Source organism: Pan troglodytes, chromosome 9 (assembly GCF_028858775.2).
Source record: "Pan troglodytes isolate AG18354 chromosome 9, NHGRI_mPanTro3-v2.0_pri, whole genome shotgun sequence".
Lineage (NCBI taxonomy): Eukaryota > Metazoa > Chordata > Mammalia > Primates > Hominidae > Pan > Pan troglodytes.
Genome location: NC_072407.2, coordinates 11744864 through 11769501, shown reverse-complemented (window position 1 = coordinate 11769501; position 24638 = coordinate 11744864). Strand labels below are relative to the sequence as shown.

The window sequence follows — 24638 nt, the reverse complement described above, 5'->3', positions numbered from 1 at the left end:
ACCTCTTTTGTGGCAAATGATACTATTTCAAGGCCTTAAGAATATATGGAATCAAGTTTAAAATAACCACCATGGGTACACGTGAGCTGAGCGCTCACAGGGACAACTGAAATATTTAAAGAAAAAGTCCTCACCACAGTTAGGTATTGCAGCATTCGTCCGTCAACTCTAGATTCATGAAACTGGTCTTTGTACTGGGGTAAGCCAATATCATCAAGCCACCCTACAAATACAAAAACCCCAGATGTGTCAGGATTCATGAGAGTGAGAGAATGTAGACACCAAAAAAGGGGAGCAAATTATATTTTGAGGTTCGTTTTATTCCCCCAAAAGTTTAGTAATTCCTCTGCCTTTTACAAGGAGACAGCTGTCCTTGAGGTACCCATTTAACAGGAAAATTCTTTCTACTCTTAGTTGCTGCCAGAGACATACTTAATACATATATGCCTATCCTTACTTGTCACCCAAATGTGGTCTAGCAGTGCAGACTCCTCCTCCTGTTTGGTGTTGATGGCTTTCACTGCTAAAACAAGCTTCTTCCTGTGGAGTGGGTGCTTAATTCCTAGCTCCTGAAATTAAAAGATGAAGACCACATGTGAAATTTTGGCAGGCAATTTGGCCCTCAGAGAAAGCTGTGTCTGGGTGGAGATGCTCTGAGTATGGCCGTGTATCTCCACACCGTGCCCTGGGATGCCAACCTGCAGCTACAGAGGGACTCTCAGCCTCCTCCATCCATCCTCCTGTGTGTGTGTGTGACAGGAGTGGCGGACCCTGGCCTCCCCATGCTTTGGGGAGAAATGGGAGCCTCCTCTCCCCAAGCTCAGCCCTTACCTTTTCCATGTCCTGAGGGGTGGCTGTCAATAAAGTGTGGCCAGAAGATACCCACTGCCTGGCAAAGATCACATACTGAGCCAGGCCAAAGTCCTCCAGCCATGCACACACACGCTCTGTGCTCCACTGGGCAAAGGGGGCATTGGCGTCACTGGGAAGCAGGAAAACAGCATATTCCTGTTAGTGGGAGAGCCTGAGGTTCTGAATCTAATCATGTCTCACAAACAAAAGAAAAGAAAAGAAAAGAAAAGAAAAGAAAAGAAAAGAAAAGAAAAGAAAAAAAACCTGTTTTTTAACAAACAACCTCCATCATGGGATTCTGCTGAACAAAATTCCACTACAACACACTCATAGGAGGTAGACCCTAGAGTTTTCTTAATAACACAAGATCTGAATTTCAAATCTCAGGCTACTTAGAGAATGGGGCAGCCTGTATGGCCCTCCTGAGAACATGTTCACATGTCCTAGGTCCGCATACACACATATACATGCCACAAGTCCAGAGCTGTGGCCTCATTAGGCGGAATCATCTTTTTAGGAAAATGCTTAGAGAACTAGTTTTCTTAGCATTTAAGAGGGTCAGTTCTCTTAACATTAAAAAGAAAAAAAACAAAACACCCAAAACTAAAAGCAAAAACTTGCCAATCAACAACAGCTAACACATTACTTATTAACAAAATAGGAGGAACATTCACATTAAAGTCAATAAAAGGACAATATATTTTTCATCAGTACTAACAACACTGGTCTGAGAGTCGTAGCCAGTATTAGAGATAAATAAGAACAAGAAGTATAGCTATTAGGCAGAAATAAAGCCATTCTTTACAGATGACAGGACTGCCCATTTAGAAAACCCAAGAAAGCTCAGTGAGGTGGCCACTTATGAAATACACATATAAACATATGTAACGTATGTTACATACAAAGATCAACAATTTTCTAATACCATCAATGTACAGATACTAATGCTACTGTTAAAACAATTTAAAAATCCCACTCATAGCAACCAACATTATAAAACGTCTAGGAATTGCCTTAACAAGAGATGTTTGGCCTTGTGTGATTATGTGTGGGGATTGCGGGGGTGGGGAGAGGTACTGACTGCAGCAGTCAACTGAGCTACATAGAAAAGGACATGAATAAATGAAAAGCTAGATTATGTTCCTAGACAGGATGACTGGGTTTTATAAAGCCATCAATTCTTAAAGACATCCATTTTTCATTTAAAGTGTGAATAGCACACTAAAAATCCCAATAGAGTCATTTTTTTTAGGGGGGATTCGACAGAGCAACTTTATGTTCATAAATGAGGATTTATAGAATATCGTAGATATTCCTTCAAAGACCAGAAAGATTCCTTCAAAGTACCCCTAACATATTAGATTAAAACATATCTTTTTAAATGCCTGGTTGAGCTGTTGTTAAAGTGAAGGAATTCCTTAAAGGATAAGCATGATAAGAATGCCCCATTTTAGATCAAATGTTAGAGATAATGTATACCCTGGGGCAGGGACTGATCAATCATAATCTGGAACCTGGGCTTTCATGGGTCCTGAAAATATTTTACGAGGCCTGGAACTTACAAACTTTCTCTTCAAAATAGTATAAAATTTGAATATATAATTAGAAACAAAGGGAATATTTAGAATTAGAAAACAAGCCACAAAAAATTGCAAGTTTTGCAAAACTGAAAAAAAATCAGAAAATCTAGAAATATTTTATTATATAAAAGCTTGATATACCTCTATAGTTTGATTCTTTTTTGAGACAGGGTATTTGTTATTTTAGAGATGGGGTATTTATTTTAGAGACAGGGTGTTAGTAATTAATTATTTTTAGAGATGGGGTCTGGCTCTGCTGCCCAGGCTGGAGTGTAGTGAGGTAATTACAGCTTATTACAGCCTTGAGCTCCTGGGCTCAAGCAATCCTCCTGCCTCAGCCTCCCAAGTAGCTGGGACTACAGGTCTGAGCTACTGTATCCAGCTATAGTACTTCTTTACTCTCGTATTTTGGGTGGATACTCTTTGACTGCTTCTTTGTATGTCCACAACTTTATAATATATTCTATGACAACAGATGGTTGATTTAGTCTTTCTTCTAGCATGACTGATCAATATTTATCTTTTATGACAATAGTTAAGAAGTTTTATCTTCACAATTTATAACTGGTATTGTCATGTACATTTTTAGAATCATTTAAATTTAGAAAGGCCTCTATCAAATGTCTTTTATATGTGAGTTGTAAAACTATAACGCATTCAAGTTTTCTAATGCTATGGCTAATCTTAAACATTCTTTGAATTGACAGTGTTCATTTAACTCATGTGTTGTCTATGTCCTTGTGGCAGTACATGAGTTTTATGTTATCTTTGTCACTGTCAGTATATCATGTAAACTCAGCAAGAAATTTCAACCTTTTCCCAATGGATTCATATCATTCATCTCATATGAACAACAATCTAGAGGGCTACTCACTCCTTTTGTTTAAAACTTACCTCTTGCTCTTAGCAAATTACTGCTTTTGGTATGATCTGGATTTTTTGTTTATAATTTGTTTTTTAATGTAAGAAAGAATAATTTCTCTCAAATTTCAATGCTCATTTTATCACTTTTGTTTTATATTTGGTTTTTATTTCATTTGTTTCCTTGTTTCTTGGAAGTGGGAAAAACAAACATATCTGAGGGACATTTCAGTTCTTTTTAAAATTTTTTAACTTTTATTTTTTGCCTAGTCTTTGTGAACCTAACATTTCAGCTCTAAAGGGGAAATAAGTGTTTTTGAGATCATAATTGGAAAACCTCTGGGCTATCGACCTTTTCAAAACCACCTAGAGCTCTGGGCATCATCTCCAGTAGTCTTCCCATTTTTTGTTTTGTGAATCCTCTCCTCCCTCCTAAGCCTTGAGGAGTTCACACAGAATCAGACCCAGCTTCTGCACCTCCTCCTCAGCTCCTCTCAGTGCCAGCATCTCCCATATCCTCAGCCAGGGCACCACTGAACACGCTGGGAAATAATTTGGAGATGACAGAGAAGATACCCTTCATATGTAGCCAAACCATTTGTTTTGTTGACACATTCCAAAACATCCTTTCAAATTGCAGTTCAAATGATGTAGCTGAGATTTCTCAAATATGCTCTTCTCACAGTAGGGGGAGAGCACATGGCACATTTATAATTGCACAGTTCATTAGTGAGTACAGAGCACTGAGCGAATCGGCACAATGGGAAGTAGAAGAAATCCTGGAAGCCATTTGTGCAGTAGGAAAGCTAGTGAATTAAACCTAACTAAACTAAACATGCAGTGACTGCAAACCACATGCACACACATACCCCCCTAAACCCAAACTACATGGATCCCCAGGTCAACTTCCCCTTAGCAAGTCCCCCAAAACCCCCACAGCTGCCCTAACACCATCTGTTACAAGGAAAAGTATAGACCAAGGGAAAGTTGCAGTACAAATAGTCAGCAGTCTTAAAACTGGTTGTGTTTAAAATACCTTTTTTATGCAAAATTTTCAAAACTCCTGGCCCTGTTAACACTATGATCAGACTCTCTCTGGACCCTGGAAGGGCTCCATACAAAGGAGGGTCCCTGAAGCTTAAGCATCTGTACATTCATGATGAATCTGACTCACCATGCGTGTAGGAAAAGGAAACAAAATGGGGCTCAGGGTAGGGGAGCAGTAGGATTGGGGACCTCTCCTAAAGCTGGAGTCCTGAAGGGCAATACACTCAGTAGATCAACTCAGGAAAAAAACACTCCGCAAAGGTGGGATCCAGCCATGTGGCTCTAGAGCCTGTTTGCCTTAAACATTATACTTTACTGCCTTTTTCTCAAAAATAGTAACTCATAATAAACTCACAAACTGTAATAATTCCTAAATGGATTATTCAAAGTTTTCAAAAATCACAGAAAAAATTTAAAACAAAATGATGAAAGAATTCACAAAGTGGATGAACCTAATTCTATATAAACATAAAAATTCCATGTATCAAAGTATCAGAAGCAAAAGTAAAATTCTGCTACAAACCTAAAACTACTTTGTCACAATTACTAGACATGACTTAATATCTTAATAGAGAACAGTTAGAAATCTATAAGAAATACAGTAATAATAATGAACAAAAATGCAGATAATTCACAAAAGAATTAAAAGGACAAACATGAAAACTAAATTACCAATAAAAAGGAAATTTGGAGGTTCATAAAAGTAGAAAACTTTGAAAAAGAAAAATTTAAATACTTAATGCTGACAAGGATGTGGGTGTTAATAGGCGCACTCTGTCCAGCAGTGCTGATTGGAATGTAACTCTGTAAAACTTTACCTGGGAGAAGAAAGAAAATAAAATGTGTTCGTCCATAATCTGAGAGAGAGTGCCTACACAATGTTATCAAATATCATATTAAAAAAAAAATCAATTGTTTTACTGAACAAAAAAAGGTTGGGGCTGGAGGCTTTCAGTATCAAAGTACTTTTCCTAAAGAATACTAGCAACAACAGTTTTAAAGCTACACCTAAATATTAATATCTAGAAATTATAAATATCACCAGAGGACATTAACATATATCAATTTCTACTTAAGAGTCACAAGGCCTTTCTTTTCCACGAGCAAATTCATTTTGCACCGTTAGATAAACATAACAATCTCATCAGGACTTCTTCATACGTCTCCCCTTTCTCATCCACTGTTACGGTTAATAAAGCACAAAGACATTTGAACAAAGCAGCCTGTGGCTGGAACTGCAGTTTTTTCCTTTGGCAAAGAAAGCTACTGACCCTGGTCACCCCATACCCTAAAGTGACTGTCAGAATACAGATAGCTCCCTAACCATGCTCTACTACTCTAGGGACAATGCTGAGGGGTCTTAGGAAGGTTTTTATATCCTGACCCAATGATTCCCCTTCTAGAGTCAATCCTTCAAGAACTAGCCAGAATTAAAACAAAGATCAATCATTCAAGCTTACTATAGCTTGATTTTTTTTCAGCTCAGATAAATCAGAAACAACAGTAATGTCTACATTGAGAAAATTGCCAAGTAAATTAGAATGTCTAATTATTGAATATACAGGTAAAGCTTTCCCTGGCTCACTTTCCAAGGGCTCTGAATTGGTCTCTGATTTAGACTATGTCCTTAGATTCTCTAGCCTCTAAAAGCTAATGGTCTACACATTCTCATGTTTCTTTTCAAGCGTCCTGGAGTCTGGGGATACTCATCGAAGAATAAATGGATCTGGAAAGGTCCCATGTCTCATGCACGAGGACCTGGTAAGACTAGAAACCTGTTTGACAAGCCAGGGAAGTGCAGTATCATATCCATGTGCAAAATAAGCTAAGGCTCCCTTCCACAGGGGATGCAGGTCTGCAAACAATATGATGCATTTAGGGAAATGCTTTTCTTCCTTAATTGGAATCTAGACTATATTATTTCTGAGAACGGACATCTGAATGATACATATCATAACCAGTAATTACCTGTACTCTGCATTGGTGTATGGCAATCTTGAGGTGACTAAACTGAAGAGAGTTACAGCTTACTTTTTGCCTTTTGGTTAGATATAAAATGTCACATTCCAATCCTGTGGAAGACCCCCAGGAGTACTGATCTTGGCTGAGTAACTCAGAACTCAGGAGATATTGTGCTGGAAATGACGTATTGTAGGGACTGCTTGACTGGGGAAGAGAATATGGAAAGGGGTTTCCGCAAAACACGGGAGTAAAGATTCACCCATGCAGGTTTGAAGGGAGATACTTCTTTTTCAGAGCAGGGAGATCAAAGGAAAGTGGGTAAAGCCTTACCTTTTCTGTCCCTTGGAGTCCCTGGTCCTAGAGAGTCTTGGCCCTGCGGTTGCCCGGAGCCCACCTCGTCGAAACTCTGCCATCCCCAGCGTGTCAGTATTGAAATTTCCTGACTGAGTTCTTCGGATTCTGCATGGAGAAGAATCCATGGAGACGGTCATGGAATAGTCAGAAAGCCTACAGTCGCTGTGCTTCCTCTTTTGCAAGGCCATGCAGGCCAGCACAGGGACTCTCGGCAGCACTGCTTCTCCGTACCTTCCCAGAGATCAAGGATCACAACCTGTTGCAGCTCCTTGGCCAGACTCAAGCCTCAATTCGAATCCTGCCTCTGGGATTTGGTCACTTGCCATAGAAGTCAAAGCAAAGTTTGATGCCTTGTAGGAGACCCCAGTTTCTGCCTCATGTCACAAAGTGGATCAGTTGGGCCAGCAAGTACTTGGCTTTCAAAGGTTTTTCAAAGATTTCTTAAAACAGACTGACTCCTAAGAAGGGAGAATACAGTCTCATCTGTGTCTGTGCCAGAGCCAATGTAATATAAGCTGCAGAGATTATGTTCAGGGTGTGTGGAATGGGTGGGTGCCTAGGATGCATGACATGAAAGGCAACTGGATATATTCAATGGGTGTCTTTCATACTTCTCCTTCTCTTGGCCCTGGAAAATATCTCAGATTCTTCTCTTTGAACATGAACACTCTGTTTTGACTGCTGTTTCAGTGTCTATTGGACCAGGGGCTTACATAGACTCTGCCCAATCAAAAAGAAAAATTCTAAGCAATATAATTAGGATCAACAGCACCAACTTACTTTCCCCAGAACTTCTTAATGCCTTTGGGATTCCGTTTACCATCTGGTGTCAGAGGAGACTGAGGACCTGATTCAGTGCCCGATGAAGTGGATGAGAGGTCATTGACCACAGCAGTGTCATCCCAGCCACTTTCTGTGTCTCCTGAGATTGGAAGAAGGCAATGAATGTGAATGTAAGGATGTGACCCCTGGAACCCTTCTTCCCCAAGCCTGGGCCCTCCCCTTCAGTGGGAGTCCAGAGAATCTGCCCAGTTCTGCCTTCAGGGCAGAACTCCATACCAAGATCCCAGAGACTAGTGGGGACTCCAGGCTTCCTTGCTGAGAAATTAGTGTGCTCAATATTTCAAATCTAGGTGAGCTAATGTCTTTAATTTTAAGGATTTGGGGTCCAAAGTACTTGTGGATTATTCCAACAAGCAGCTTCTTTTTCCTCAGAGGGAGATGCAGGAACGCAGACAGTAGTGGGTCCCTGGCTGAGTGCTGGTGAAGGGGAGGGTTAGGGTAGGGAAACAAAGGCATTCTCACTCTCCACCTCACCTGGAATGGGTACAGTACCTAATACGGGGGCACTGACACTCCGGCCACGATCTCCAGTGAACCAAGAAGCAGAGAAGCCACATGAAGAAACAAGAGAGGCCAAAGTCCAGCCCAACAGAGTTACAGGGAAGCAAAGAAATAAACAAAAGAGTGTCATCGAGCAAGAGAGAAAAACTCAAACAGAAAGAAAAATAATCCCATGGAGAAGGATGGGGTGAGTGGTGACTGACACTGAGAGGAGGTTTCATGTGAGGGGACCAAGTGTTCCTGGTGCCCCTTTGTGACAGGCTGAGGTGTCCACACCCGGGGAAAGGAAGGGACAGCAGCAGGGGCTGAATACTCCAGGCCACAGGCAGCTCTTGTGCAGGTGCCTGGGCTCACTCAGCTCAGACTAGAACAATCTGAAGCCGTAGTGAGTCCAGTTTGAGTGTCACTAGAACACACTCATTCAAGGGTTTATCTGAAGTTCCTGCAGCCAACGGCAGAGCTGGCCTTCACTAGGCCAATGCATGGGCCAGCTCAGGGAAGAGCTGAGGCTGAGGAGCCTCAGGAAGAACCCTGCCAGGACCAGAATGTTCCCTTCCGGGGCCACTGAATCTTTTGCTGCTGGTGGGGAAAGATGGCTTATTTTGAATGAAAAGCAGCAAAAGCCTCTGTGGTTTCAGGTCTTACCCACCGAAAGGATACCTGCAGACCGACACCCTTGCCCATTGGCCACTGACTTCATTTGCCTAAGGAAATGCTCCCACTTGGAGTGCATGATACCCTCCTACGGGGAATAGGGAAGCTGCAGAGAAGAAGGTGGAGACAGGAGAGAGAAGATCAGAACGACAGAGGAAGGAAGCACCAGGGGCAGGAAGGGTAGAAGGGGGTGTCTGAGAGGAGGGAAAACAATGCTAGGAACGACAGGAAGGAGTTTGAGAGGAGGAAGAGAAGAAGAGAGGAAATAAGGGTGAAAAGCTGCAGCCGAAAAGAAGTAGGGGATACACACACCCTGGTTTGCTGAGACTGTAGAGTGCTGACCTTAGAAAACAGCTCGCCCAGGGGGAGCCTCTAGAGGTGGGACCACCCCAAGGTACAACTTGTTCCAGCCACCCACCCCACCATTCTCCAATTGTGGATTGTGGTGGTAGCTGCAGGGATCTTATACAATCACTGAAAGTGCCAAGGACACTGCTCAGAGGCCACCAGCACCAGGGCTGGACACTCACTCAGCCTCAGCAGGCTGCTCCCCGTGGCGTCAGGCTGGCAGATGGTGGGAGGAGAATTGGCAGCCTCTCCATTGGGCGTGGCTCCTGAAAGCTTCCCAGGTAAAGTGGGATATTTGTGCTCCGCCAAGAAAGGGCTGTCCTATTGGAAGGTGAGAGAAAGAGAGAGATACCGACTTAATTGTCAGCCTCAGTTAGGAAATCCTTGGATACAGAATAACTCCCTGTTTTCCAAGAGCCATTTTTCACATATGGTGACTTGAAGACCCCTCAAAGATTATTTAGCTAGTCTGGGAAAGGGGACCAGAGTTCCAAGGAAGGAAGAAACTTTCCCAAGGCCACACAGTAAGACAGGGACAGAGTCAAGTGCAAATCTGGGGCTGACTGAAACTGCTCTAACAGGAAGTGAAGCTGTCTTGCAAAGGGGCCTTTGCTGTCTGTCCTAGTGCTCAGAGACTCAATGAATTAACAGCCGTGAATTACTCTGTAAGCTCTTTGGATATGAAAATTGGCATTCTAATAAAAGCTGCCTAGTGTTTTATCATACATACATACATATATATGTAAAATACCAATCCTGCAAGAGAGGAAACTGAGCTCAGTCTGGTCTAGGCTCCTCTGTTTCCCCCAGATTTGCTTTCCTGTGGTGAGGAGAGAGGTGCTTCTGCTAATTGGAACCTTTACTCCGACCAGACAAGGGCAGATCCCTGTGAGGGCCTGACCAATTGCATAAATGATATGGATCTTGCCTGAGAGCGGCTGTGGTACAGAAGGGAAATTATAGTTTAAATGTGGAGCAAAAGAAGAAAAAATCCCTATATTGTGATCATGGCTTCTTAAAAAACATCATGTTAAGGCAAGCATGAAGATACACACACACCCTTGGGGGAGCTGACAACAAGAAATGGGCCAGAGGACTACATGCCAACAAAGCTCCTTTGGGAACTTAGGATCATAGTCTGCACGAGGTAGAGCCTCAGTGCAGCCAGCTCCATGCTTGGACCCTGGCCATGGAAAGGTCCCAAGGAAACAAGTTGATTAAATGAGGAAGAAGATAGCACTTATTTGGTAAAGAGGCATATAATGGCCTCTAAATCTGCAAACCTGAGAGAAACACAGTGGAATGCGCGGTGAAAGTGAGACTAAAAGAAAAGAGAAATTGAAGCAATGTACTAAAGGAATCAACTGTGGATCACGTGATTAGATCCAGAAGAAAGTAATATAAAAAACAAAACGGATTTCAAACTGGCAAGTAAGAACAGTAATGGAAGGCTGCTGTGACTGAGACATCTTTTGAAGTTCCATTTAGCTAAAGGCCAAATATCCAATATATTTCCAATTCAATTTGCTTATAAATATATGTCCTAGAAATTGTTTGAGTTTCAGTTCATTCATTGAACATTGACTATAACTCCCTATAAATAGTTCAGAAAGGAGAGATACAGTGAGAGGAAACTGAATTCTGAAAGAACTGGCTGGTGGAGTAGAAGTAACTAGAACCTTCAGAGAGGAAGGCTAAGAGATTTTCAAGTTTGTGATGACCCATGAGGTGAAGATTAGACATGATCAGACATATGGTCAAGACCCACAGTTTCCAAGTGGTAGTTCATGTGCCGGCTGCTCTTCATAATTACCTGGGGCACTTGTAAAACAACATGAATTCCCAGATCCCTCCTGTGCCCAGTCCCTGATTCAGTCCCTCTGGAAGCACACCCCAGATGTCTATATTTTTAACAAGCATCTCAGATTATCTCAGATTATACTAATGCAGTCAGACCCAGGAACCACTGACTGTGAGAAGGTAGTGTTCAAAGATTTTAGAGACCTGAAGGGCATGACTCCAAGCTCCCTATTATATACGACATATGGAGGGGGGAAGAGCTCTCAAAAACATGTTTCTGATTGCATCATCATGCATGCTCCCTCAAGGCAGGGCAGACACAGCCAAGGAAGCAAGTGGGCCACCCGGGGAGCTCCCTGAGGAGCTGAGATGCAAGGAGAACACATACCTAACCCAAGGATGGGGTTTAAAAGGCAGCCCAGACCTGTAAGAAAGACAACAAAAAGGAATCAAGGACAATGGAAAGGGCTCTCTGAGCTCTGCTCAGGCCAAGAATAAGAGCTGGGAAGAAATGACTCACTGATGTGGAAGGCAGTGCAATGTCAAGACGTGACGCAGAGGAAACAAGGATGCTCAACTCCAGTTCTGTTTCTCCTGTCTCCAAAAAGAACAATCCTCCTGGCTGTAGGGGAACAGAAGCCCCAGCCAAGGGAGTAGTGTAGAACTGATTATCCAGCTGCTTTAAATTACAACAGAGAAGCAGCATGCCAGAGTGGAAAGGGCCTAGGCTTTGAGTCAGACCAACTCAGACAGAGCTGTTTCTCTTCCACCTCTCAGGACCTCTGGTCATTTCTAAATGGAGAATAACAATTCCTACCTCAGGTTTGCCAGGAAATAACATATCCACAGGGCCTAGCACACGGTGGACAGTGGATAAGGAGAAGCACAGGAAATATCACATACCCAGGGCCTAAAGAAACAGCAATCTAGAAGAGGAGTCCTTAGACCACGGCAGGCACTGGTCAGACTGCATCTAGAATATCACACTCCAAGTCTGGTCCAGGGCAGAACTTGAAGAATACATTGAGAAACTAGCGCTGAGCCTAAGAAGACTAAGTAGCAGCTTAAAAGGCTTGTGATCCATGCACATGAGAAGGTGATGTTCAGCCCAGAGAACAGAGCACTCAGAGAGGGCATGAGGGACTTAAATTTCCAGAGCTGTCAGGAGTAGGGGAGATTGACTTTTTCCATGGGCTAGACGTGGAGGGAGAGGATCAGCAGATGCACATTTTAGAGAAGCTCACACAGCTGCAAAAGAATACAAAGGATGTCTTACAATGAAATGAGCTCTCAGTCACAGAAAGCAAGAGGCAGTTTAAGCAAGGGCCAGACACTAAAGTTAGGGATGCTGCAGAAAGATGACTGTGGAGCGGTTCTGCACCTGTGTAGCTGTTCTGGGCGGAGGACGGTGGTGTATGTGGGTGAGAGGGGAGGGTGGTCATGTTGAATAACTGAGGTTGTATAAGATTGTGATTATGGTCAAAACCATGTAAGAATTAATCTTTTAATCTGGAGCATTTTTTTTCTTTATAAATAGTTCTACGTCACTTATATTTCTTGGTAATCAAATTGGCGTCTTAAACCTTGAGCCTGTGAGCTGGGTGTGTTTCCAAAGGAGCAGGTGGTCACTTACAGGAGTGCTTTAGAAACACCTGCGAATGACCTCTGTGAAGCTGAGGTGGGAGGGGGGACTGCTGAGCGATTTAACAGCTGACGCCATAGGAAGCCTTTCAGTTCACAAAGGGACCACACCAACCCCAGGCTCAAGGGACTGTGTTGCAGAGCACCTGGGCAGGGGAGCAGGCAGAAGACTTTTGCTATACAGTTCAGATGGCCCAAGGAATGGCTGCCCACTTGAAGAACCAACTGCTACAAATATGGGAGAGTAGAGAAGCCCCTGATATAGATGCAGACGTGCAGAGAAGATCTTTCTCTTACGCAGATGTGGAGGAGCAGAGATGCCCCATTTTACCATATGGATGTGAAAATATAAAATGACCCTCTCAGGCAGAAGTCAGCAAGCAATGAGAAGCTCCATGTTTCATATGGACATAGAGGCAGGGGACAGAGAAGGGAAATGCCATCAGCCTCACAATACATTTTCCATATAATGTTATAAATGGTGATTGGGTGTGGCTGAAATCATGCTAATTATATGAATCTTCATTTCTTTATGGGCTCAACATTTTGTGCACTGGCCTAAAAACTTAATCCTCTTCCACAACACTCTTCCCTGGAGAAAATCAGTCCTAATGGAATTTTTGTAACATGACTTGTTCATCAAAGCGGGACTGAGTGCACACTTGTGCTTTTTTAACCATGACATAGCAGCACAGAAAGGACGAGAGCTGTCACGTTCTTCAGTGTGCTGAGATCGTAGCAATCCCCTTCCCAGTGATTAAATCTAGATTACTTTGTTAAAGATTAATTTTTCTGAGCCTATAAAATGGAGGTGATAATAATAGATCCTGTCCCACAGATAATGATAGCAAAAGCATATTAAATAGCTGAGTGCACATAAAAACAAAATGGGAGAGAAAAGTTGCGTCTTTCCTCTTGCCCTCTTACTCCTTACAGTTAGCACATTTTAAGGTTATGAAAACTATGACTTGCTAAATTAAAATACTAGCAAACAGTGTAACCACAAATAGACGACGGGGCACGAAGTCAATGTACCTTGGGTTCTAACACCGGGAAGGGTTGGTTCCCATCCATACACTATGGAGTAACATGAGGATTTCGTTTATGTGGAGAAAAAGAGACTTGTGTTATTCACAAACAGCAACAACTCAGGACTACCTGTTTGCTTAAATCTGAAAGGCGCATCCCCTCCCTCCACATCTTCATGTCAAGTAATCACCATCCAGGGCAGGAAAGATCCCTGTCCAACTCCATGGACAGATGTCCTGGGCAGCTGCCAGCAACATGACCATGGCAACCGAGAGACGCGTGACCATGGGAGCAGAGCCACTGAATGATCCCAGGGCTCCTGCAGACTTCAGCCTTTATGGTTCTCCACTGTATCAACAAGGAGGCTGATGAACATTATTGGAGACCAAGGGATGGTATGCAGCACAGGCTCACTGAAGGGTCTCTATCAGGGCAGGCTCCCTTGGTCTCTAATGACCAAGCTCAAGAGCCTGCTACTGTCCCCTGCAGCATGAGGTCCACCCACATGATCAAGGGCTACTCCTATATAAGGAGCCACAAAACCCTCCTCCATCTTTCCAGACTCTTAGAACAGCTCACTCTCCAACATCCTGACGATCCCACATCTTTCCTTGGGATCATCTCCTTTATTCACATTAATTCATCATTAAACAATCTATACGATGTCCCCAAGTGCCCCAGGGATATAGGACTAGTAGTCAAGATCTTCCCTGGCTTGATCTGTCTCATGGCTCTGACCTTACCTCCTCCTACTCTCCACCATTTTCCAAAACCTGCTATTGCTCAGCAGACTCTAACCAAGCTTTGCTGATCTCAACATCTTCTCTCATCAACTCCAGGCAACATTTCCTGAATTGTCCTTCCTCTAAGATGCTTTGGGCCACACCCAGTTAATTTTCTCAAAATGTTCATGTAATTCCTGCTTCCTCCACAACTTTATAAAATCCTCTACAAGGTAGGGACCAGGACCTGCCTGTATATCCCAGTACTATGCTAGGCCCAAAAAAGTAACTCAGTCATCTTTAAGGATAGGTTGATGAGCCGACCTTATCCACAGATTCACTTCTCAAGTCTTCTAGACTACAAGAGAGCTTTTTCTGAGCCCTGAAAAAAACACAAAAGAAAGAAATAGTTATGAGAAGGAGGTACATGTTATCACTCATGCAGAGGACATTTCAAATGCTTAACCGGTGGTCTTGGGCTTAGGTTCAAAGTCAAGAAAAAAAAATACCCTCTCATAATAGCCTTTACATACAAAATGAGACTGGCCCACCTTGGGGGATAGACTGATCCAATAATGTGTTAGTAAGGGCATGACAGGGTCACTTAAATCCAAATGAAATGTTCTTGGCATTGCACAAAAAGCCAGAATACACTCAATTCTGCTGCACTGAGGTGACAATTGTGTGGTCATAAAAGGCCAAGGTCTACAGTGTCAAAAGAGGGGAAAGGTGCTGATGCTGGGCTTGTCTGAGTCTAAGAGTAATCCAGGGAGCAAGGACCTGGGCCTCCTTAGAGTGGAGATGAACACATTAACCAGCCATGGCTCCAGAACATCACTTGCTAGGACCCTGCCACACTCTGCTCTGGATCTGCATGCCCATCTAGTCTGCTCAGACTCATCTGGCTCTCTCAGGGTCTATTTTGCAGAGAAAGGCACCAAATGTGTCAAGAGGCAATGCCACCAGTGGTCACAAGGGTAACCTGTGCCAAGTCTCCTTGGCAGTCATATTTCTCAGATTATACGAGTAAGTCATCATTTTAAAAAATATTAGTCTCTTGTAAATCTGGTCAGTCTGAGTTCCTTGGTGTTGACCTTTCCCTCAGTGAACTCATAAACCACAATTCTTATTCTCCAAAACTAAGGACTGCCTGATCAACTTCTCTAACATTACCATTTTCCTCTGGGCTAAAGGCTCAAGGGAACAACTGCTTTCTGGAAAGTGGACTCAGAGTGCAGGCTCTGGAGACTCAGCACCATTCTGGGGAGTTTCTGTGATGCTTGTGGTCATCTGCCCCAACACCTTAGCTGAAAGGCAGCCTGGTAGTGGTTGCCAGTACCTTGGTAGTGAAGCCTCCATGTCTCCCTTACATGGGGCTCAATTTCAAAATGTGTGCTAAAGTACAGACATAGGGAACTAGATTTAGGTTTATTTTAGAGGGAACAAGACAGATGGCAGTCAAATGACCTCAGAGGCGAGCCCATTATTAGTTCATTGTTGTGAAGCATCCTTAAAGCAATTAGACCAATTGCTATGAGAAGACATGGCCTTCCCTAGAAAGCTTCGATTGTCAAAGGGCTAAATTCACTCTAAGAGCAGGAGGCAGAGGCTGACAAAAGGAACACACATCACGGGATGCTCTCAGCTCTGAGGAGCTGCTATAAGACACAGATGAGTTGCAGCCACCTCTCCTCTGAGGCTCTAATCCCTGGCCAGATCCTTTCTCAGTGACAATGATCCACACCCTCAGCCTGAAGGATGAGAAGCCCTTCTGTGGCCAAAAGAGGTAGGCCTGGTTTGTAACTGCCCTAACAACAGAGGGGCAGGTGCACCTAGGACTCAGTGGCCATGCTCACCATTCACGGTCATCACCATCTACTTCGGCAGCCCCAAGGCAAGCCTGAGAGCACAGTGGCTGTGGGGAAATGCCCAGGCCTCTTACCTGGTTTCCAGTGATTTCTGTGGCAATGGAGGTGGCCCCACTGTAGGAGAGCTACATCTTGGAGGCATCTGCACCAGAGACAGAAGACTCATGGTAGAGGACAGTCTGTTTGGGGACCACCCACCATCTTTCCCCCTGCTTCACATGATTCCTTTTAGGGAGACATTTCCTCCCTGGGTGCAGCCATGGTGGATACATCATTATAGATGCCTTGCTCTTTCAAGATGCAAGGGGGTGTGGTAGGCCTATCAGTCTATCTGGGCCAGCTTGCCTCTCCTTCCTGGACCCTAGAGCTTAGATCATGTTCATATCCCAGTAGTACAGTCCTGAGACCTGGGTTCTTGGGCTTTTTCTGCTCCTTCCCTTTCTGATCTTGGTTCTTCAGCTTTTCCTTTCATTCAGCGAGCCACTGCACACTCTTTTAAAAACATTCTTTTTGGCTTAGGTTAGCCAGAGCCAAATTTTGTTGCTTTCAATGAGAAAATCCCATTTGATATGGTCACCCGACAAACATCAGCAACATCTACTCCCTGCCAGGCCCTGTGCCAGGTCTGGAGCAAGCACTCCCCACATCTGGGAGACAGACAAGTACACTAGGATAACAGAATAATGTGCAATGCTCTTATGGCTCCAACACCTGTAACACAATATGGGAATAGTGGGAGAGAGGGGCTCCCTCTCACTAGAGGGAAGGCTGAGAAAGCTTTAGAGAGGAGAAAAGCTGAGCTGAATTTTGAGAAATGAGAACTGGTTAAGGCAAGAAAGGAAAGAACATTACAGGGGAAAAGACCATGAGCTAATGATGGTATGAAATAATACAGTCCCGTGTCTTCAGTATTGTACCTACCACAACACTGTGCCTTCAGCAGTGCACCTAGCATCACAGGCGGAGCCACCCTGAGCTAATGGAGGTTATGAAAGAACACAGTCCCATGTCTCCAGTACTGCCTCTTTTCTCTAGATCCTAGCATCCTCTTGGTCTACTATAACAACAACCCTGGCAATATAGTATAGTTTTAAATACCTGGGCATTGTGGTCAGACCTGGGTTCAAGTCCATATTCTGCCAGATACAATGTTCATCACAGTGACCACGTGGAGGTATCCAGTAAGACTTGGTAAGACTTGGAGACCGCTATTCTATAATTGCCAGCAATCTGGGGTGCTTGTTCTGAGTCAATAACTGGCTCACTGGATGATGCTTTTGCTCCTTAATTAAAAAGGTTGAACTGAAGCACTAAGATTCTTTTCAATTTGATAGTCTGAAGTTTTCAGGAATCTTTTGGACCCTAGGCTGAAGACCTTCCTTCACCTGAGGTCTTGTTTATTTGTTTATTTGTATCTAGCTTAAGTCTAGAGAGATTCATACAATAGGACCAGATTTTAAACAAACGAAATAGATGAGAAGAAAAATCTGTGTCCTGGCTATAGGGGCTGAAGGGCGTATCTGTCAAGCAGGAATGCAGCATTTCAGAGGTTGCAGTTAATTCCTCTAAATGAGCAAGACATGTTCGTTCATTCAACAAATATTTGTTGAATTCTACTGGGTATCGGGCATTACTGCAGACCTTGGAGAAAGGGTGGTAGATAAATCAAACACCACCTTTGGTCTATGCTTACATTCCAGAGAAAAAAAAGATAAAAATAAACTAGGAGCCTGATTAAAAAGGAGAACTCCTATCCTTGAAAGTTCCAGTATCCACCATGCTGCCTCCAACCAGAGCACAGGCCAGAGCCTCAGCCTCTTGCTCCCCCATCCCCATCACAGCCTGAGGGGCACTTTATTAATTTAAGTATTCACCTGCCAAGATGTGTACCTGACACGTGTCTGACTAGATCCTCCCTCAAGCTCAGGGCAAGCTCGGAGGACCTGCTGAAAGCCTCCATCATGGATGGAAACACGGTACCTCTTGTTTAAATAATTCTTCAGGGTCCTTATTTGTAGTGTTCCACTTTCTGAAACCTCCCTCCGGTTCTTCTTCATTGATTGAGAGAGTTCTCTCCGAAGGCCCTGCAAGCATTAATGTAGTAAGACTGAATTGTTGAATTCATGTTCAGAAACCTATAATCGTACCACAAAATTCTAACATTGTTTCTCCTTCATTAAGAAGGACTAAGAAATATATAAAGGGACAGTAAGAGTGTGATTCTGAAGATTCTTCAGGGCATCTGAGCAAGGGCTGGCATCAGGATCATTTCAAGGTCAAAGTTTATCTGCAGAACAGAGGTAATGTACCCCTGCCTCCAAACCTCTCACTCCTTAGCTCTAGGCAATCAAGGCCCTGAGAGTGACTTGACCCATGATCTTAAAAAGAGGGCTGTGAGGCCAGGTGCTTTGGCTCACGCCTGTAATCTCAGCACTTTGGGAGGCTGAGGCAGGCGGATCACTTAAGGTCAGGAGTTCGAGTCTAGCCTGGTCAACATGTTGAAACCCCATCTCCACTAAAAATACAAAAATTAGCCAGGTATAGTGGCCGGTGCCTGTAATCCCGGCTACTCAGGAGGCTGAGGCACAAGAATTGCTTAAACTTGGGAGGCAGAGGTTACAGTGAGCTGAGATTGTGCCACTGCACTCCAACCTGGGTGACAGAGTAACACTCCATCTCAAAAAAGAAAAAAAAGAAAAAAAAGAGGGCTGTGTGTGACGGCTGGCAGAGGCCCTGGCCAGTGACCAGTCAGCCACATGCTGGCAGAGGCTTGGCTTCTTCCCAAGAAGCAGCAGAAGCTCAGCCAGAATCAGAGGTTCCTGAATATCCTTCAAAGCAGCCCTGTGCTGTGAAACAGCTGCTTCCTCAGGATCTATGATGGGAGCCCAGGTCAATGGCATGAACAATGAAGGCAGCCTGGCACATGCACCACTATGCCCATAAGAACCCTGATGCTGCTTGCATGTTGCATTCAGTCTGGGCAGCAAATATAAAACACAGCAGCTCTCTCTGTCCTGTGACTTCCTACAGCAACTCAGGCCCAGCAACTCGAGGAAGGCTCCCAGAGGGCCCTCTGAGTCTGCTGCAGAACTTTAGATTTTCTAGGAGGTAGATGAGCTCTAATCTCCAATGATGGCACTGAGTTGATTTTTGATCCAGGTTTAACTGCACTTGCTGCCTCTAAGGTGTGTCCTGGGAAGATGCATAAGAGACCCTCCAAGGGTGGGGAATTCACAGGCTTTATATTCTTGGTGATCTGGATAGTCCCTGAAGGCCCTAAGCTGACTTCCATTGGGTAGTATTTCTGAAAATCAACAACTGCTAAGTTCTCATCATGCAGAAAAGTCTAAACAGCTCTGTTCTCCAGTAGGGAGTCTTCTCTGAAACAGAGGTGAAACAGCTGCTAGCAGAACTGCCCCTGGATTTAACACAGCTGATGGAATATCTTTCAGAGACAATGGTAGGATCGCCCTTGCTCTTACCTTGAGTGACCATCACAATCTCCTTTACCTTCCGGTACTGGTTTAACAGCCCCGTAAGCTCCTCTATCCGACGGTCCTGCCATAGTGCGAGTAGAGATTTAGATTAATGCCATGCTGGCATCTCAGATGATTTCATTTTGGAACCCACGCTATGTTCTGGGCACAAGGAGAAGAAATCCCACATGGAACCAAAGGAAAAGAGTGTCCAGGCCCCATTCCACAGAGCTGGGATTTCAGTGGTCTGCCTCAAAGGCATCTGCAGGCATTCACGCTCTACCTGAAGACTGTGAGTCATCTGAGACACCCTTCACAGGGCTTAAACATTTTCAGAAGCACGAAACTCACTGTCTCCCTACCTTCCTGAAGTGGTCATTGAAATCTGCCTTCTGGTCCTAGTGTTGCCCTCTGGAGCGACACAAGAAAAGACTAAAATAAAGCTGTCATATTTATCTCAATATACTCATTTGTTCCCTAGGAGTCTGAGATACCTCATACTACAGAGGAAATTCCCAGAGAAGATCGTTTCTTTCAAGGCAAAGGCCTTGAAAGGAACTTGGGAGACCACACAGGTCATAGACAAACTTGGGTGTGAAAGCTGGCTGTGCTATTTACTAGTTACCTGACCTTGGGCCAAATTACTTAAGCACTCTGAGTCTGTTTCCTCATCTGTAAAATGCAGGGTTGTGATCCTCAGAGATGATGTTTATACCAGCCAGGCACTCTTTATTTATAGAGGTGGCTATTTATGACTGTGCCGAAATTAGATGCGAAGGATATAAGATGGCAGGGTAAACTGAGGCACTGCATACTGCCAAGTGTCTCTATGATGGTTCTATTGTCAGATCATGCACATGGGAGACTGGTGGGCTGTTTTGCTAGGAGTTCCAGCAGGAGCTATGATATTGGCAGTGATCACAGCAGTATTTTTTTTTCCCCCACACCAGCAGGAACAGGCAGGGCTATAATCTGCCTTTAGGAGATTCCATTTAGACAAACTTTCCAGTTATCAAAGCCAAAAACAGGTGGCTGAGGCCAAGTCTCTAGAAGGCATAAGTCATTCTCCTGACATATCCCTATGTCAATGGCATGATAAGCATGGTCCTGTCCAGAATATCAGAGACCAGCAGGGACCAAACACAGCCAGGGATGTAAGCATGGAAAAGACAGGGCTACACAATGACCATCTTACCTTATCTTCATTGGCAAGCAGCAAAGTTTCCATCCCCATTTTCAGACGTTGAATTTCTTGGTCTAAAAGAATTCAGGTATAGAAATAATTATTTATATAAATACAGACAGCTATCCGCACTTGCTATGATGTCCCCCAAGTTCAAATGAAGACTTTCCATGCGAACATGGCTCCTTTAGTTCTTTAAAGAGGCCAGGATGGTGTCTGCCACAGAATCGGCCTCCTTAAATATTTGCTAGACTACTAAATGAAGGAAGCTAGTATTCTGTCTTCTCTTTATAGACATTTATGGGCAAAATCAAAATGCCCATGTACTCGAGATGACAGAGGAAGCCAAAAATCTTTCAAAACCAACATCTCCTAAGAATATAGACATTTTTATCCTTTACAACTTGAGTAGGCATGCACCTGGGCTTCTGACTGGCTTTGAAGAAAATCATACAGTCTGACAAATTGTAGGAAGAGGAGAATTTAACATTAAAAAAAATCTACAGTTGAGTGAAGACTGGGAAATAAAAATTATGTAAAAGAGTTGGTACTTGGCTTAATTTAAAATGATATAGTCAAAATTGACTAACAAATGTTTAGACGTATTGGGATATATACATATATGCAAATGCTGGGTTGAGGATAAACAATCTTATTTCATCATAAACCAGAATTTCCCTATGGGCTGAGAAATCTCTGTTGGTCTGTGGTGGAAAATCCAAGGCCTTCTCTCAGTTTGGACCCAAGAGGGACTCTGTTGATTCCTTAACTGTTTTGAAGAGCCTAAGGAAGCTGGAGGTCATTTGCCAGATACTCTAGGAATTGGCACATAGCTAGATTGTTCAAAGAAGGATCTATGCCTCTTCCTAAATGGGAATAGGGATGTCTATATAAAAAAAAAAGTACAAGGGAACAAATATATAGGCCTCCCATTTTCTTTTGGGATGCTTGTTATATCTAACAAGAATAGCAACAGTAGATCTATGGACTTTGTGTAAATAGTTGTGGAGATTCATTTTCAGAATAAAGTGGAGAACTGCTTGCTCATTATTTAGGCTCTAGGTAGCTAACATCAGCTCTGCAGCTCACTTTGCTGGGGAGGGCAGTAAGCTCTAGATGAAGACTGCCAACCCTGATCCACTGGTCAGAACCTACCTTCGGCAGCAAATGACCCAAGGACCAGCTCTAGAAAGTACCCAGTAATGGAGTGGGGTAGGGCCTGGGAGGCTTAGACTGTGGGGAGAGGAGGGGTAGACTGGGAAGGCTGCCTGGCCTAGAAGTTGTGGCATGGGGCACTCTCTGTCCAGGCTTAGCATCAGAGATAGTCCAGGGTGTCTTAGTAGAACCCAGCCTCTACAAGCAGGCCTTGGCAGGTAGGCAACACACCCAATGGCTTGGGCGGACACTGAGAAAAGCTAGGAGAGGGACGAGCACATTGATCACTAATTTCCTTCTCCAGCCTAAGCCATTGTTGCATGGCTTCCACACCCCAGCTGGGGATCCAAGCTAAGCTTGCAGTGCTGAGGCCAGGATGTGACTAGGTAGTGGCACCAATCCGTAGGACTATATGATCTTCAGCATTGCTCTGCAGCCTGGTAGTCAGTGGAGAAGTTGAAAGGTGTATGATCACTTTGTATACATGGCAAACAGCCATAAAGATTTATGTGTTCATTACAGGAGTTGAGGATTTATCCTCTATTTTTGATCAGCAAGACTTGAACTCCTCAGGGACCATTCACCATCCTTTCACTTATTCAAGAAGTATTTCTTAGGATCCTACAATGGGCCAAATATTGTGCTGGGCTTTGTAGATATGCTCTTAAACAAGAAAAATATAGTCCTTACCCCTGAGTGGGGATAACACACAACACTGGTAAGTTATAATAAGTGCTAGGCGGGAAAAAGGAAGGATGATGAATTAGAGAATAATAGGACTGGGAGCACCTATTTGAGTTAGGGTGGCCAAGAAAGGTCTTTCTGAGAAGTAAGATTTGAAATCTCAAGAATGAAAAAGAACTGACTTGTTTCTGTAGTCTCAGGGCCTTATACAAGCATCAGGCAGGTATCCATGAAATGACTGAGTAAATTTCTAAAGCCTCCCCTTTGGTGATGACACAAAAGTAAGGCCTTTCAATCAAATGAAAGAGTTAGGTATTTCCTACATTTTCAGTAAAAGCTCCAGAGGTGGCTGCACAGAACTTCTGTGCATCTGAGAAAAACCTTCTAGTTAGGGGAGGGTTCCATGGGAATGATTCCACAATAGCGCCGCATTATAGGGACACACACAAACACACAAACTGGTGCATCCATTCACTTGGCCATGCTTGCACACATACATGCATGTCCATTAGCATGGCTACACACACAAGCATATGCACACTCATTTATAGAAACACATGCTCACTTATAAGAGTAGACCCAGGGACCCAGACAACTGCATTTTGTCAGAGTCAAGCTAGTCACCTCTCTCTGTGTGACTCTCACTGTGGAGAGCTGCTGTCCGGGAGAGCTGGCTGTGCAGACGCTCAATTTCTGCATCTTTCAGGGCCACCTGTTCTTGCAGCTGGGCGACTTCAGCCTGGAAGAGCAACAGAGGATCCCTACCAGGTCAGAAGGACTGCCAAATCATGATGAAGTGCCTCCCGTCAGAGTCCAGACCCCATCAGGCACCAGGGTGCATCAGGAGTTAGGAGAAGAGGTGAGCAGTAGCAGGGGCTCACTGTGACAGGTGGAACTCTGCTGAGTGAACTCACTCTTCTAGGCCATCCTGGCCCTCCCCACGGCTCTGGCCATCAATGTGCTTCTTCCCCTGCATCTTCCTACCTGACCAGTTTCTCTCCCCTGCCCTGTGAGGATTAGGATTGTGATGAGGAGCTGGGATTGTGTGCAATGGGAGGGCTGTCCTTGGTGCAGAGGAGGATATTCTGGACATGGTCTTTCTTCTCCCAAGATACTCATACAGTAACATTTAGAGACACCACTGTAACGAGTGCATGCAGTTTTCATCTTTCCAACCCACAGAGAAAATGCAGCGGAAGCCAAATCACCACTGCTGAAGAAAAGGTAAGCCAAGGGCTCCCTCCCTCCACACGCTCCTACCCTTTGGGTACAGTCACTGCCTCTGCCCAACCTCCAGGCATGTGTGCACGCTCACTCATATACAGATGTACAAGCATTCAGGAGCGCTTCATTTACATACTTTTGCAAAAAAAAACATTGTATACACAGCTCGTAAGTACACACATACATTCATATTTGCACACAAACAGGCAGCTGCACTAGATGGTTCCCATGTCGCCATTAAGTAGTGCAGGTTAAATCCACACACAACACTAGGTGTGGTTGTTCATGCTTTCCCATACTCATCAGGAGATCAGAATTGTATAGGTCCTGTCCGAAGAGGTACCTGGATTTTGGAGTCAAACAAACCTTGATTCTCTCATTTCCTAGTTGGGTGACCTTGGGCAAGTAAGTTAACCTTTCTGAGTCTCAGCTCATCTATAAAATGGGAAAAACTACACCTACTTCATGGGACTGCAATTAGGTTTAAGATAATGGTTATGAACAACCTAGTCCAATATTTAGTATATACTAAGTGCTCAATAAATGCTACTGCTATTTGCTCCTCTCATCCTATTCTTTTCTTTGTGGATAATCAGTTCAATTCTCTCAGCATCAAACCAGGTAAGAAAAGGGATGAGCATCGACTGTGGAGCCGGTCAATAAAAGACAGCAAAGGCTTCTCCTCTGGCCACCCCTTCCCCATGTGTTGGCCCAATCATGTCCCACTTTGGTCCTCAAGGTTATAGTATGGGCTGTTCAATTCCACAAAGGCCCAAGTTAATATCTGAACAACCCCAAGTAATTAAATGAGTACTGGCCCTGTTGGCAACTCTGTTGCTGGACAGGCCTTGTGT

General features: G+C 43.9%; 1 protein-coding gene across 33 annotated transcripts in view; it reads right to left on the bottom strand.

Moving 5' to 3' along the window:
* PPFIBP2 (PPFIA binding protein 2) overlaps positions 1–24638 on the bottom strand; it is a 144441-nt gene that overhangs the window by 7858 nt on the left and 111945 nt on the right. For 15 of the 33 annotated variants that reach the window (XR_010147125.1, XM_054662011.2, XM_024346948.3 and 12 more), the window contains 14 exons: positions 23185–23299; positions 20734–20795; positions 19545–19620; positions 18043–18146; positions 16137–16204; positions 14519–14576; positions 13479–13520; positions 9185–9323; positions 7992–8024; positions 7437–7578; positions 6633–6761; positions 832–982; positions 458–569; positions 135–223 (listed from right to left, as the gene is read on the bottom strand). Coding sequence is in view for 29 of the 33 variants with exons in the window: in XM_054662011.2 (XP_054517986.1) it covers positions 135–223; positions 458–569; positions 832–982; positions 6633–6761; positions 7437–7578; positions 7992–8024; positions 9185–9323; positions 13479–13520; positions 14519–14576; positions 16137–16204; positions 18043–18146; positions 19545–19620; positions 20734–20795; positions 23185–23299 (1320 nt within the window). In the remaining 4 variants the exon portion in view is untranslated. The remainder of the gene's footprint in view (positions 1–134; positions 224–457; positions 570–831; positions 983–6632; positions 6762–7436; positions 7579–7991; positions 8025–9184; positions 9324–13478; positions 13521–14518; positions 14577–16136; positions 16205–18042; positions 18147–19544; positions 19621–20733; positions 20796–23184; positions 23300–24638) is intronic. The other 18 variants (XR_010147127.1, XR_010147128.1, XR_010147126.1 and 15 more) reach the window with 3 other exon arrangements.